General features: G+C 36.5%; 1 protein-coding gene and 1 long non-coding RNA gene across 8 annotated transcripts in view; one reads left to right on the plus strand and one right to left on the minus strand.

Annotated features, from left to right (window-relative positions):
- LOC136794979 (uncharacterized) overlaps positions 1 to 15761 on the plus strand; it is a 49140-nt gene that overhangs the window by 12315 nt on the left and 21064 nt on the right. The window contains exon 2 of the long non-coding RNA XR_010842525.1: positions 11581 to 11659. This is a non-coding gene — a long non-coding RNA (uncharacterized lncRNA). The remainder of the gene's footprint in view (positions 1 to 11580; positions 11660 to 15761) is intronic.
- Positions 9657 to 15761, minus strand: part of PTPRG (protein tyrosine phosphatase receptor type G) — a 741743-nt gene continuing 735638 nt past the window's right edge. For all 7 annotated transcript variants that reach the window (XM_059078092.2, XM_059078094.2, XM_059078091.2 and 4 more), the window contains 2 exons: positions 13800 to 13935; positions 9657 to 13228 (listed from right to left, as the gene is read on the minus strand). In XM_059078092.2, coding sequence (XP_058934075.1) covers positions 13082 to 13228; positions 13800 to 13935 — 283 coding nt within the window. In that variant the 3' untranslated portion in view covers positions 9657 to 13081. The remainder of the gene's footprint in view (positions 13229 to 13799; positions 13936 to 15761) is intronic.

A 15761-nucleotide genomic window follows, 5' to 3' on the forward strand; every position in this document is an offset into this window, starting at 1 on the left:
TTGTTTGTTTTTTTGATATTGAGCTGCATGAGCTGCTTGTATATTTTGGAGATTAATACTCTGTCAGTTGCTTCATTTGCAAATATTTTCTCCCATTCTGAGGGTAGTCTTTTCATTTTGCTTATGGTTTCCTTATCTGTGCAAAAGCTTTGAAGTTTCATTAGGTCCCATTTGTTTATTTTTGTTTTGATTTCCATTACGCTAGGAGGTGGATCAAAAAAGATACTGCTGTGATTTATGTCAGAGAGTGTTCTGCCTATGTTTTCCTTTAAGAGATTTATAGTATCCGGCCTTACATTTAGGTCTTTATTCATTTTGAGTTTTTGTGTATGGTGTTAGGGAGTGTTCTAATTTCATTCTTTTACATGTAGTTTTCCAACTTTCCTAGCACCACTTACTGAAGAGACTGTCTATGCTCTATTGTATATTCTTGTCTCCTTTATCATAGATTAGGTAACCATAGATGCATGGGTTTATCTCTGGACTTTCTATCCTGTTCCATTGATCTATATTTCTTTTTTTGTGCCAGTATCATACTGTTTTGATGACTGTAGCTTTGTAGTATAGTCTGAAGTCAGGGACCCTGAGTCCTCCATCTCCGTTTTTCTTTCTCAAGATTGCTTTGGTTATTTGGGGTCTTTAGTGTTTCCATACAAATTTTAAGATTTTTTGGTTCTAATTCTGTGGAAAAATGCCATTGGTAATTTGATAGGGGTTGCGATGAATCTGTAGATTGTTTTGGGTAATATGTTTTGACATTACTGATTCCTCCAATCCAAGAACATGGTATATCTCTCCATCTATTTGTGTTATCTTTGATATCTTTCATCAGTATCTTACAGTTTTCTGCATACAGGTCTTTTGTCTCCTTAGGCAGGTTTATTCCTAGGTATTTTATTCTTTTTGACATGATGGTAAATGGGATTGTTTCCTTATGTCTCTTTCTGATCTCCCATTGTTAGGGTAGAGGAATGCAAGAGAGTTCTGTGTATTTATTTTGTATCCTGCAGTTTTACCAAATTCATTGATGAGCTCTCGTAGTTTTCTGGTAGCATCTTTAGGATTTGCTATGTATGGTATCATGTCATCTGCACACAGTGACAGTTTCACTTCTTCTTTTCCAATTTGGATTCCTTTTATTTCTTCTCTGAATGCTGTGGCTAGGACTTCCAAAACTATGTTGAATAAAAGTGGCAAGAGTGGACATACTTGCCTTTTTCCTGATCTTAGAGGGAATGCTTTCAGCTTTTCACCCTTGAGGATGATGTTTGCTGTGGGTTTGTCATATATGGCCTTTATTATGTTGAGGTAAGTTCCCTCTGTGCCCACTCTCTGGAGAGTTTTTATCATAAATAGGTGTTGAATTTTGTCAAAAGCTTTTGCTGCATCTATTGAGATGATCGTATGGTTTTTATTCTTCAGTTTGTTAATGCGGTGTGTCACATTTATTGGTTTGCATATTTTGAAAATCCTAACATCCCTGGGATAAAGCCCACTTGATCATGGTATATTATCCTTTTAATGTGTTTTTGGATTCAGTTTACTAGTATTTTGTTGAGTAGTTTTGTATCTATGTTCATCGGTGATAGTGGCCTGTAATTTTCTTTTTTTATGATATTTTTGTCTGGCTCTGGTATCAGGGTGATGGTGGTCTCATAGAATGAGCTTGGCAATGTTCCCTCCTCTGCAGTTTTTTGGAAGAGTTTCTGAAAGATCGGTGTTAACTCTTCTCTAAATGTTTAAAAGAATGTGCCTGTGAAGCCATCTGGTCCTGCACTTTTGTTTGTTGGAAGTTTTAAAATCATAGTTTGAATTTCAGTACTTGTGATTGGTCTGTTCATATTTTCTATTTCTTCTGGTTCAGTCTTGGAAGGTTGTTACTTTCTAAGAATTTGTCCATTTCTTCTAGGGTGTCCGTTTTATTGGCTTTATTGGCATATGGTTGTTTGTAGTAGTCTTTTATGATCCTTTGTATTTCTGTGGTGTCCATTGTTCTTCTTTTTCATTTCTAATTTTATTGATATATCCCTTTTTTTCCTGATAAGTTTGACTAAAGGTTTATCAATTTTGTTCATCTTTTCAAAGAACAAGCTTTTAGTTTCCTTGATCTTTTCTATTGCTTTCATCATCTCTATTTCATTTATTTCTACTATGATCTTTATGATTTCTTTCCTTCTACTAACTTTGGGCTTTCTTCTTTCTCTAGTTGCTTTAGGTTTAAGTTTAAGTTGTTTATTTGAGATTTTTCTTCTTTTCTGAGGTAAGATTGTATTGCTGTAAACGTCCCTCTCAGAACTGCTTTTGCTGCATCCCATAGGTTTTGGATCATCTTGTTATTGTTGTCATTTGTCTCTAGGTTTTTTTTTTTTTTTTTTTTCCTTATTTCCTCTTTGATTTCTTCAGTGATTTGTTGGTTGTTTAGTAACATATTATTGAGCCTCCACATGTTTGTGATTTTTACAGTTTTTTCCCCTGTAATTGATTTCTAATCTCATAGCATTGTGGTTGGAAAAGATGCTTGATATGATTTCAGTTTTCTTAAATTTACTGAGGCCCAATATGTGGCCCAGGATGTGATCTATTCTGGAGAATGTTCCATGTGCACTGGAGAAGAAAGTGTATTCTGCCGCTTTCAAATGGAATGCTCTATAAATGTCAATTAAGTCCTTCTGGTCTAATGTGTCATTTGAGGCCTGTGTTTCCTTATTGGTTTTGTGACTGGATGATCTGTCTATTGATGAATGTGGGGTGTTAAGGTCCCCCACTATTATTGTGTTATTGTTGATTTCTCCTATTATGGCTGTTAGCATTTGCCTTTTATATTGAGGTGCTCCTATGTTGAGTGCATATACGTTTATAATTGTTATATCTTCTTCTTGGATTGTTTCCATTAAACATTATGTAGTATCTGTCTTTGTCTTTTTTTTAAAAAAATAAATGTATCTATCTATTTATTTATTTATTTATTTTTGGCTGCATTGGGTCTTCGTTACTGCGATTGGGCTTTTCTTTAGTTGCGGTGAGCGGGGGCTACTCTTCGTTGCAGTGCGCGGGCTTCTCATTGCGATGGCTTCTTGTTGCAGAGCATGGGCTCTAGGCGGACGGGCTTCAGTACTTGTGGCACGTGGGCTCAGTAGTTGTGGCCTGTGGGCTCTAGAGTGCATGCTCAGTACTTGTGGTGCATGGGCTTAGTTGCTCTGCAGCATGTGGTATCTTCCTGGACCAGGGCTCGAGCCTGTGTCCCCTGCATTGGCAGGTGGATTCCCAACCATTGCGCCACCAGAGAAGCCCTGTCTTTGTCTTTTGTAACAGTCTTTATTTTAAAGTCTATTTTGTCTGATATGAGTATTGCTACTCCAGCTTTCTTTTGATTTTCAGTTTCAGTTTCTTTTGATTTCCCCTCACTTTCAGTCTGTGTGTGTTCCTAGATCTGAAGTGGGTCTCTTGTAGACAGCATATACATGGGTCTTGTTTTTGTAACCATTCATCCAGTTTGTGTCTTTTGGTTGGAGCATTTAATCCCTTTACATTTAAGGTAATTATCAATATGTATCTTCTTATTGCCATTTTGTTAACTTTTGGATTTGTTTTTGTAGGTCTTTTTTCTCCTCTTCCTCTTTTGTTCTCTTCCCTTGTTATTTGATGACTATCTTTAGTCTTGTGTTTGGATTGTTTTTTTTCTTTTTTTGTGTGTATATCTATTGTAGATTTTTGGTGTGCAGTTCCCATGAGGTTTTGATATAGCAGTCTATATATATATATATGCAAGTTTGTTTTAAGTTGCTCGTCTCTTGATTTCCAGTGTATTTCCAATATCCTACATTTGTACTCTGCTTTTCTCACAATTTCTAGTTTTGATATCATATTTGTGTGTGTATGCTTTCCTACCTTTACTTTTATGTTTGCCTTTAACAGTGAGCTTTCCCATTTGTAATTTTCTTGTTTCTAGTTGTGGCCTTTTCTTTTGCCCTAGAGAAGTTCCTTTAGGATTTGTTGTAAAGCTGGTTTGGTGGTGCTGAATTTTCTTAGCTTTTGATTGTCTGTAAAGCTTTTGATTTCTCCATCAAATCTCAACAAGAGCCTTGCTGGGTACAGTATTCTTTGTAGTAGGTTTTCCCTTTTCATCACTTTAAATATATCATGCTACTCCCTTTTGGCTTGCAGAGTTTCTGCTGAAAAAGCTGCTGATAACCTTATGGGGATTCTCTTGTATGTTATTTGTTGCTTTTCCCTTGTTGCTTTTAATATTTTTTCTTTGTAATTTTTGTCAGTTTGATTAATCTGTGTCTCAGCATGTTCCTGCTTGGTTTATCTTGTATGGGACTCTCTGCGTTTACTGGACTTGAGTGAGTGTTTCCTTTCTCATGTTAGTGACGTTTTCAGCTATATACTCTTCAAATATTTTCTCAGGCCCTTTCTGTCTCTCTTCTTCTTCTGGGATCCCTATAATGTGAATGTTGGTGCATTTAATGTTGCCCTAGATGTCTCTGAGACTGTCCTCATTTCCTTTTCATTCTTTATTCTGTTCTGCAGCAGTGATTTCCACCACTCTGTCTTCCAGCTCTCTTATTCATTTTTCTGCCTCTTTTATTCTGATATTGTTCTAGTATATTCTGTTCTTTTTTTTTTTTTTTTTTTTGCTGTATGCGAGCCTCTCCCATTTGTGGTGGCCTCTCCCATTGCGAAGCACAGGCTCCGGACACTCAGGCTCAGCGGCCATGGCTCACGGGACCAGCCGTTCCACGGCACGTAGGATCTTCCTGGACCGGGGCACGAACCCGCGTCCCCTGCATCGGCAGGCAGACTCTCAACCACTGCACCACCAGCGAAGCCCTCTGTTTGTTCTTTAAACCTTCTGGCTCTTTGTTAAACATTTTTTCTGTCTTCTCAGTCTGTGCCTCCATTCATTTTCCGAGATGGCAGTAACATTATTGATGTATCTACGTTGTAAAGGGCTCTCACCTTCTGACAAAGTCCAAACTCCTTAGCTTCATATTTAAGGTCTTCCATGGTACAGACCTCATCCTCCTTTTCCAAGTTCTTCTCATTTTTTATGATGAAAATTTTGTTTATGCAGGATTTTTCTGAACATTTACATGAACAGAATGTCCTCATTACCTATTTTGCCACTTAAAATCTACCTATCTTTCAAGGTTCAACTGAAGTATCTTTCCTTCTTGACTTTTTTTTTTTTTTTTTGCGGTACGCGGACCTCTCACTGTTGTGGCCTCTCCTGTTGTGGAGCACAGGCTCCTGACGCGCAGGCTCAGTGGCCATGGGTCACGGGCCCAGCCGCTCTGCGGCACATGGGATCTTCCCGGACCGGGGCACGAACCCGTGTCCTCTGCATCGGGAGACGGACCCTCAACCCCTGCGCCACCAGGGAAGCCCTCCTTCTTGAACTTTTGCTGTGAACTCCTGTGGCACTTATTTCTGCTAATCATACTAATTTATTTCAGACCTAATGATATACTGTCATGTATTATTATTTAACTCTTCAGGTCTGTATGTATTTTCGTATATTTTACCTGTCAGCTTATAATGTTAGAGGACACCACTTGGCTATTTTATCTTTTAATGCTGGTTTCTCCTTATAGGATAACACATATCTCATGGCTTCATTCTTCACATATCCTCCCCTCCCCACCTTTAACTTTTCAGGAACAACTCCTGCTTAACAAGATAAAGAACAGATTTAGGATAAGTTTTCATAGCAAGAGTACATGAACAAAGTGGTTCTGCTTTCTATTAAAAGTTATAGGTTAACTAGTCAGAAACAGTTTCCAGGAGAAAGTCATCATCTGAGCATTGGGTAGGAGTGAAGTAAGAGGGGTGACAGGGATAAATGTCTAAGTGTAAGAATGAAATAGTCTGTGGGTCAGTGAGTGAATAGATTGGACATGGATACAGCAAAGGTGTGAATTGAAGAGAAGAAGAAATATAAGGTTGGTTAAAGGTAGTACTAAAGGGAGGAATGATGACACCTTTAAAGTCAAGAGTTGACATTTGATGTGATTTAGAAAGAACTATTGATGTTCTGAGGATAGACAGGTTAACTTGGTTGTGTTTTAAGGGAGATTTATTAACAGAGCTATGTACTTGCATCTCTAAAAATTTTCTTCGAATAAACATATGCTCTTTTGTCCTTTTTGTTCATGTGGCTTGCACATAGCCTGAATGATGCAAAGTCAACAATGTACTTTGATTTCTTTGGACGCTCAGCCAAAGTGTTTTTTTGAAGGCACACTGGTTATTCTCTAATAATAAATTTAATCTTGCCGTTTTGATTTTTATTTCTCTTGCTGCATAATGTGGATGTGAATCTGAATGTAGTTTTCTGTGGTCTACTGGACTCTTCAACAAAGCAACTAAATCTTATCTTAATGGCAAAAGAAAAGTATGATAATGTAATAGCATTCCCTCTGCTAATTTTAGCTCAGTTTTCACTCAGTAATTTTACATAGGGATTGTACTAATCTTCTAAGCTTTTCCCTAGACAAAATACATTAACAACTCCAAATTACGCTTTCATTAAATCAGATTTATGGAACATCACCAGGAAAAAAATGCCTCTACCAAGTATTGACTTATATTTAGAAAATAAAAATAGCTTGTAAGCGTATGACTCTAAATAGAAAATATGTTTTACCCCTTAAATCATTTTGGAAGAATAACCTATTTACTGGATATAGAATTCTGGGTTGACAGGTTTTTTTTTTTTCTCAACACTTCACATTTGTCACTCTCTTGTCTTATGATTTGCATGGTTTCTAACATGAATTCTGCTGTAATTCTTTCCTTCCTTCCTTTTAAGTAATGTGTGTGTTGTTGTTTTTTAACTTTGGTTTTTAGCAATTTGAATATGATATGCCTAGGTGTCATTTTTTAAAATTTAATTCATCCTGCTTGGTGTTCTCTAAGCCATTTGAATCTGTTATTTGGTGTCATGAATATTGGAAAATCTAGTCCATTATTTCCTAAAATATTTTTCTGGCCTCTTCCTCCCTTCTCCTTTTGGAATTTCAATTATATGTATTTATATTGTTTGGTATTGCCCACAGTACTTGGATTCTCTGTGGTGTTTTTGTTTGCTCTTTTTCTGTTTGCATTTAATTTTAGATCACATCTATTAACCTTTCTTCAAGTTCAGCGAATCTAATAAGTGTATTACATTGTGGTTTATTTTATATTTACTTGATGACTAATAATATGAAGCATCTTTTTATGTGTTCACTTGCCATCTGTGTATCTTCTTTAATGAAGTGTCTGTTCAGCTATTTTTTGTTTAAAATTGGATTGTTTCTTATTGAATGGCAGGAAATATAGAGATCCTGCTAACTAGTTTTTAGCATGATTACCTGAGTAGATGCTAATGCTATTTATTGATACTTAGATGGTAGAACAGTGGGGAAGGAGCAGTTTAAGGGGAAATCAGAGTTGTGCTTTTGTCATGTTAAATTTAGGATCATTATTAGATGTACAAATGAAGATGTTAAATAATCAGTTGGATGTTAATCTGGAGTCATGGGTATTGGTTGGGATTAGATATATACCTTGGTAGTTATTGGCATATAGGAAGCATTTAATTCCATGGATTGAATGGAATTATTTGGGAACAGGGCTGTAAATAGCAAAAAAAAAAAAAAAAAAAAGGGCTACTTTAACAGAAGCCTGGGGCAGGCCCACATTTAGAGGCTGAAAATATGAAGTGAATCCAACAATGGAGACTTGAAAAATAACAGATAATGAGGAAGGAGAAGAAAATCCTACCTTTAAATGCTGAGTAATTTTCACTCTCCTAAAGTACCTAAAGGAGTCACATTTTTCAGACCCCAGGTAGTTCTCAGAACCTTCTTTACCAGTGAGGTAAGAGAAACATTAAAAGGAAAATCATAGGGAAAAAGAGATGTTTCAATGTTTAAACTTTGTATTTTTGCTCAGTAGATAGGCTTGACCACTTTATCTATCATCCTCCCATTACTCTCTGTCCCCCTCTCCAATTTAGTTTTCTTCTTTGCCCTTTTACCTGACATTGTATTAAATATTGCTTATGTATTTGTTGTCTATCAACTGTAAGTTCCATGAGGTCAAGGACTTTATTTTGTGAACTACTCCCAGTGAGTTATAGAGAATGAACTATCAGTTCTTTATCTTTGTGGAAAGAAAAATTGGAGCGCTGATAATGAGAGTTGAATTCCTGAGGTGGGGCCTCTAAAAGTTCAGAGATAATGGTGGACCCAAGCTGCCAAGTCTGGGACTCCTGTTTGGAAATGGCAAAATTCCTCATAAGTAGAAGCAATCGTGGTGATCCTATATATGTATTTCATAGATTCTCCCAAAGTCTTGCCAAGAGATATCCTTCTTCCTACACAGTAAAAATTAAGAGGGAGAACTTGCTACAAATCTAGTTGATACACTGAAGAAAATAATAGTTCTACTTAAAACTTAGCAGCAGACTCATAAAGCGAATAAAGTTTGACTCAACATGCAGTTACAATGTTGTCGCTGTTTACTCTTTAAAGCAGGAGGAACTCAGAAAAGACACTTGTGGTTTTCTGCCTATGTAAAATGGCTCCTAATAATCATTTTACTACCATGAAAATGAAGACCCAAGGGTCTGTGGGTATAAATGTGATCTATTAGGAGAAATGAGGAATCTGATTTTATTGGATGTAGATATTTTCATAGAAATGCTCAGCACTAATGAATACATCAAAAACCATACTTTATTTTATGTATAGCAATACAATTTACATATTAAATAACACTATAATAGAATGATTTGATATAGTTTTAAACAGAAGAAAAAAGGGAAAAATTTCAGGTTACAAAACCCCCCGAACAAATTAAGAAACCAAAAAACCAAAAAAACCCACTTTTTCCAAATGGATCAATGCAATGACTGTATTCAGTGACTAATTATGTCTAATTCCTATTGCACAAATGGTCAATGAAATTAAAAAAGAAAACCCAACTTTCACAATCACTTCCTCAAAGACATAACACATGTTGGATTCTTTTGGAATGCAAAGATGGTTCTTGCTACTTCAATACACAGGAAGTTGAATTCACATATCCACCACAAAGGAAAAAAAAACAAACTATGACAGTTGAAACTAGAAAAAAATTAGCTTTATATGAAAATATAAAATTCTATGATTATATACCATAGATACAAAGTTCCCAGAAGATGCTTATCCAAGCAACAAAATATTTACAGTTTTAATGATTTTAGCTATTTCAAAATGAAGTGAAAGAAATATGAATCAACATGAAGGCTGAATTTTTTTTTTAGAAACAATGGCTGCTTGCTAGTTTCAAATGTCCTAACAAAAAAGGAGTCACTACCCCAAATGTTGGAGAGTTGCGACATTTTATAAAATCGGCTGTCTCCTTTCCTGGAGATGTTTATTTCTTAAAACTCAAGATATTTTTCTTGAAATTAATTATCCTCTGTAGAAAATGCTTCCCTTTGCAAATATTTAACAAAAATACTAAAAACAGTTTAACAGCTAAGACAAAGTAGAGGCCAAATATCATTATTACATTTCCTTCCTATTTGTAGCATGCCTTCTTTCTAGAGATAAGTAAAGCCAATATTGTATGTTAAGTGGCACCTAAGGGCAAGCGCAAAGGGGTAAGTGAAATTACAGCTGTTTAGAAAAAAAAAAAAAAGCAGGCATTTTCCCTTCATATAAAAATTCACTGGCACCATTTGAACATAAACTTTAGGACATAGGAGTTGAAAATGCATTTTCTAGTATAACTGCTAAATTCTTAAGACAAACTACATTTTGCTTTTTAATTCTTAAATTATGATGAGTTTGGGTTTCTTTTTAAAATTTTTTGCTTAGAATTAGTAGTATGTATCTTTGGTAAATTGGTATCTATATTTTAATTTTTAAATACAGTGTATATGCATTTAAGAAAAAATTCATAACAAGGCAGTTGTGCTGTGTCATTATAAAGTAAGGTTATTTGCTGATTTCAGTATGTCACTCTGGGCTAAAAACTCCAACAGCCAGACCTTAAATGCCATAACCTTCTCTGACCTCGCTGGACTTTTCAACTCGAAATAGACTCTAAAAGCGCCAAGATATAAAAATTAGGAAAACCGATTCACCTAATTTTAATCATCTTGAATTTCAGAAGGAAACTTTAAAATATAAAAGATGATATTGTGGCTTTTAGATGAAGGAAAGAGTTCTCTTGATGGCAATAAGGTGTGTTTTTTCTGATGTCCAGCATGGCTACTTGTTCTGATCTTTGCAAATCGGTTTTGAATGATGTGTGCATTCTGCTTACCTAGAGCTAAATTCATACACTCCCCAAAGCTTATTTTTATAACATAGCACAGATTAATTTGCAATAGCTATTTCCTTTCCTCCTGAGTGCAAGTGGTAATAACCTTGTTATGTAGTTAAGCAATGTGCTTATGTCTCAAAGAGAACACCATCTTTGCCTCTGGAAAGATGCAAGCATATATTTGCCAATAAGAGATGAAGAATAATAGTGAGGATACACTCCATGGTCAAAGTGAGGAAGGGCTGAATATAACTATCCTCAGTGAAGTGTCTTTGGACCACTTTGGCAAGATAGGCAAATAGCAATTGCTCCATAGTTCAGTGTGTCGGGATTTGTAGACTTTGGTTCAAGACCGCTACAGACACACAGTTGCTCACAGAGAACTTCTAAGCCATCCTTGTAATGTTTCTATTGTATTTACTAGCTCTCTCTCTTTTATCATGATTCTGATACCCCTGGAAGAGATGGTCACAGAATTGGAGGGTATGCATTTCCATGAATTGAGCCCTCTGTAATAGCACAGAAGGGAATACTTGCCATGTGTCTTGTAACCAGTGTTTACTTTTGTTAAGAAAAAATGACAGAGGGACCATGAACCCCAACTTGAATGTTACTTCTGAAAGTCAAGTCCACTGTACCATCTACTGAGAAGAATTAGCTCATATCAATACTTTATACAACTAGAGGAACCTACTTAATTGAGTAAAATGATCCAGCTCTTGCCATGATGTGAAACCTTTCCCTTACTGATTTCCCTCAGCCAGCCGGCAACTGTAGTGTTCCTATGTTAAAGCTTTTTTTCTTAAGTGTTAGGCAGAGCTTCCTTGTGTCACCTCTGATGGGAGCAGAGGGGCGGTAAAGGTGTCTGTGTCCTCTAGCACATACAGTTTAGCAAACTTGGCTCACTTGTACGTCTTCTCTCAACCTAGCCTACACAGTTCGTGAACAGTGGACTGTTCTGTGTGGCTGAATCTATGCGATGAAAAGACGAGATGAACCCTGGCAAGTTATGTAGTTCACAAAAGCTCCGTTGACCTGGCCTATGTGTTAGAAATCCTGGGCTAGTCCTGTAGCCTCTCTCTCCTTAGCAGCTTTGCTCCTTCAGGTCCAGTCTGACAAACTTCATAGAAAGCCAACTCAAGATAAATAGAATCTCAAGGCTGATTATCATGAATGTTTTAATGCCTATCCAGATGGTATGATAATAGCCATTATGGACTTTTGGTTGAAGTTTATTGACATAAAAAATAACCACAACCCTTTTCTTCTTAACAGGCCCAGTTCTGGTGATGGTTTCACTTCTGACACAAGTCATCCCTCAAGAGCAAATGTGCAGTCGAAGAAACAACTCTCAGTAAGTAGCTTGTTTTTCTAAATAACTGAACTGAAATTTCTTATTAATGCTCCTAATTTTCCCATGATGTACAGCAGGGTGAATATGTCTCCAAGAAATTACTTCCTTGGGCTCTGTGTCACGATGAGCAGTCTCTTTTTATCTGTTCTTGAGGCTAAACTACACAAAAGCATACAAAGCTGTCTCCTATTTTAAAAAACTGTTTGAAAATGTCACCATCACCTTTCACTCAAGATTCTAATTTTCTCTCTCCAAATCAGATTTATCCATGTGTGGGAATCTAGATAGTCCCAAAGACTTTTGCTAATACACTATTTTCAGTTTAATCCTAAGTAGAAGAATGCATGTAATTATGAGATTTATCATGAAACGTTTGGCAAAAAAAGGAAGGAAAAGAATGTAAGAATGTTAGCTATATAGGTAGTTTTTATTAGATTGCTATAGGAGTAATAGGAATATTTTAGAGGAGTAGTTTCAAAATTACACACCTGCAAAGATTTTCATTATTCCACCTGCCATGAGGTATGATATTATAAACCATGAAGCATTAATGGAGATTCACTAAAGGGTTTCATAACTGGAGTTATATAAAATATTGCCATCTCTCTTTGGTAAAAGATGGCCCTGATTTTGGGGTGTAGCTATTTCAGAGAGTTAAAATGGAAACAACACACACTGTCCACAGAGCTACTGTGAAAACTGTAATACAGAGATATCTTTTATTTTGACACAGTTGGGCATTTTTTTAAGCTATGAATATAACTTTGTAACTAATAAGTGATGTTCACATGAAACAACTCAAACCTTCTAATTTCTTAATGGCTATCTTCACCATCGTAAATGAAACTGTTTCAAGGCCATGAGGTTTGATAGACCTTCAGCGTAGCTTCCCCACACCTGCTATTCTTTAAAAGAAAACTGCTCATCCACTCCATTAAACTACAGAAGGCATACAGTATTGAACAGTGCCTTGAAAAAATAGAAGAGGAGAACTGAGGAAAAGTACAGCATCGCCTGCCAGTAGAATGCAACTGCTTTAGCAACAATAATAATAATAATAAAAAATACCAAGATTCACTGTCATAACAAAGACCTTCACTGTACTGAATTAAAAAGTAGCATGTGTGCTGTCGTGGAATGTCACATCAGGGTTTGCTTTAGTATTAGATTATAGGCAGTAACACTGATCAGATAGTGCAAACTAGGTAAAACCGCGTTTCACTGTGTGAAATGAACAGAGGTGCAAATGCTCAGTAGGATACCATTAAGACATAAAATGGCAAAAAATAAATATCAAAACTTTTTATCAGTGTAAAAAAGTAACCGGGTTATTGTATAACGTAGAGTCTGGCAAAAAAAGGCCTCAAAAAAGTTCTCAGTCTTCAGAAGTTTTACAAGTTAAGCGCCCTTTCAGGATTCTGATCACACTAGAGATTCCATGCTCTCGGCAGGGTCCGATTCATCTGCCATGAGAACAGCACCATTTTTGTCCACTGTCATGGGACCATTTCCATTTTCTTTAGTGCTGACCAAGCTGAGCATTGCTTTGTAGACAAACTGGTATTGTTCCTGGAAAACAAGAGGGAGACAGTGTTTGAGCCAAAGAGCAGCATAATCATTTATTTCATCTCGGGTGGAAAATACTGACTAAAAATGTAAATGTGAAAAATACACTAGAGAAACAGGAATGATGTCTCTGCTAGTCCAGACACTTAAAAAATAATCTCTTGAATCCTTTATAATCAAGACCTACACCTTCTTCAGGTCCTTCTGATCTCTGTTACCTTGGAATGAATTCTCAGTGTTGACAGTCCACTAAGATAATAGGATATCCATATTTTATAATCAGAGGATACTATATTCTAGAAAGCAGAGTTTCTCAACCTCAGCCCTTTGGACATGTGGGCCAGCTAATTCTTTATTGTGGAGGGCTGTCTTAGGCATTGCAGGACATGTAGCAGCATTCCCTGGGCTCTACTCACTTAACTCCATCTCCAGTTGTGACAACCAGAAAAGGTCTCCAGACATTGCTCTACATTCCCTGGGGGGGCAAAGTCACCCCCAATCAGAACCACTGTTCTAAAGGGTGAGGCTGAGTTTCAAATGATGTACAAGTTTCACAAATAAGCAGAGTACTTACAATGTCTGTGAATACTCCAGGCCTCATCAGATTGATCATTTTTGCAACCTGGAACACATCCACAGCATTTTCATTCTCCAGTTGCTGGGACAAGGTGGTAAGGGCACACAGCATTCCTGCGGAAACTGCGCCGTACCTTGGGGAGGCATAAAAAAGCCATTTCAGTTCCACTAAAGGACAGAATATATTGGAACAAAATTACCATCACCTATTTCCGTAGAAGCTAGGTAAACTGTATTGATATCTACTCTAGAACACAAAAATGAATGAAATGCTGGACAAGGGCAGAGATTTAGAGGTTAGCATAAAGGTGACATTTGTTTCTGAATGTGACATCTCTCAGACGGGCTTACCAGATGTTTAGCTTGACGTCTAATATGAAGTTAGAAGTTCAAAATTAGACTTGGGAAGGCTGTAAGATTTGATGTCGGGGACAAGTTGGGTGATATAGTAGGAGAAATAATACGAGAATTTTAACTAGAGGCTATGAGACAAGTAGAAAGTGGTGAAAGGCTCTGGAAAACTTTTTTAACAATCCCGAAGGGCTAAATTGAACTTCCAGAATATGAATAAAAATGGAAATATGTGGCTCAAAATGCAGTCAGAGAATTTCCAAAATGAGTTTCATATTTAGTAATTATTTTTGGCACTGAAGTGGAAGTTTCCAAGTATGAGCACCTTCTATAAGATTCTTGGAAAAATATGGTTCTCTTTGCTTCACACACAGGCCCAAAAAAGGCTTAGAAGGGCAGCAGACTTTTTCATCAGGCCAGGTTGGCATCTTCAGTTTTTACAGGAACTTGTGTGGCACATAGTTTCCATATTAATGATGAGAAAACAGATGGATTAAACGAATTGTTCAAGGAGGTGTTGCTGGTTGGTGGCAGAAATGAGACTAGAATTTAGATGCCCTGTGTCCACTGTTCTGTTAATAACTATTCAATATTGTTTCTAAATTCTTACATGAAATTAACACAGTACAGATTTTTTACTTCTGTAATGCAAATAAAGCCAACGTCTCCTTAACCACCACCCCAACTTCAGAGGTAATCTGTCTAAGGGAAAAACTGTTGTGCATGTAGGTACAGCCTTCCTAGATTTAAGGATATCAGTACCTGTCGATCCAACTCATTATTTCATCTGCATGCATACCAGATGTGTCCTTACTTCCCCATGGATGGACATTTAGGTTGTTTGTGCCTTGTGCACGTAGCAGAGTAGTACAGAGTAGCACCTCACCATGAGAAGAGCTAGGTCACGGGTATGCCCATTTAGTTTTAAAGACACGTGTTGTTACCTGTCCATACTTCTCCCAGCCAGAGAATACTAGTTTCTCCTCATTATTTTAAAGTTTGGCTTTTGCCAGTCTGATGTGTGAAAACTTGAATCTTACTGTTGGTTTAATTCGCATTTCCTTCGTTACCAGGGGAGTTGAATATCTTTCTATGTTTATTGACCCATCTGTATTTCCTCTTCTGAAACTGCCTATTAATAATATACTTCGGTCATTTTTCTACTGGGTTTGTCTCTTTTAAATGAATTTCTATGAGTTATATTATCTGCAGTACATGTTGCAAGTATGTTTTTCAGTCTCTACTTTCTCTTAGCATTGTTTGTGGTTGTTTCTGTTAATGCTGAAATGTAGTTTAGGTATAATCAAATGTATCAATCTTTAGCTCTTTAGGAATCTTGTTCGTTAATGCTTTCTTTACCCCAGTATTTCAAAAATATTCTCCTATATTTTTCTTTTTTTTTTTTTTAACATGGTAATTGTTTAATTCATTTTGTTTGGATGTAAGGTAGGGGTCTGAATTTAGTTATTTTTCCAATGGATAACCACTCGTGTCAGCATTTTTTTAACGTATATTTGCTTTATTAATCCTCATTTTAAAATGTGCTGATTTAACAAATAATGTGAACAAAGGTTCAGAAGGAATAATGTCACAAGATTCCATGGTTAGA

The sequence above is a fragment of the Kogia breviceps genome, chromosome 10 (assembly GCF_026419965.1).
Source record: "Kogia breviceps isolate mKogBre1 chromosome 10, mKogBre1 haplotype 1, whole genome shotgun sequence".
Classification (NCBI taxonomy): Eukaryota; Metazoa; Chordata; class Mammalia; order Artiodactyla; family Physeteridae; genus Kogia; species Kogia breviceps.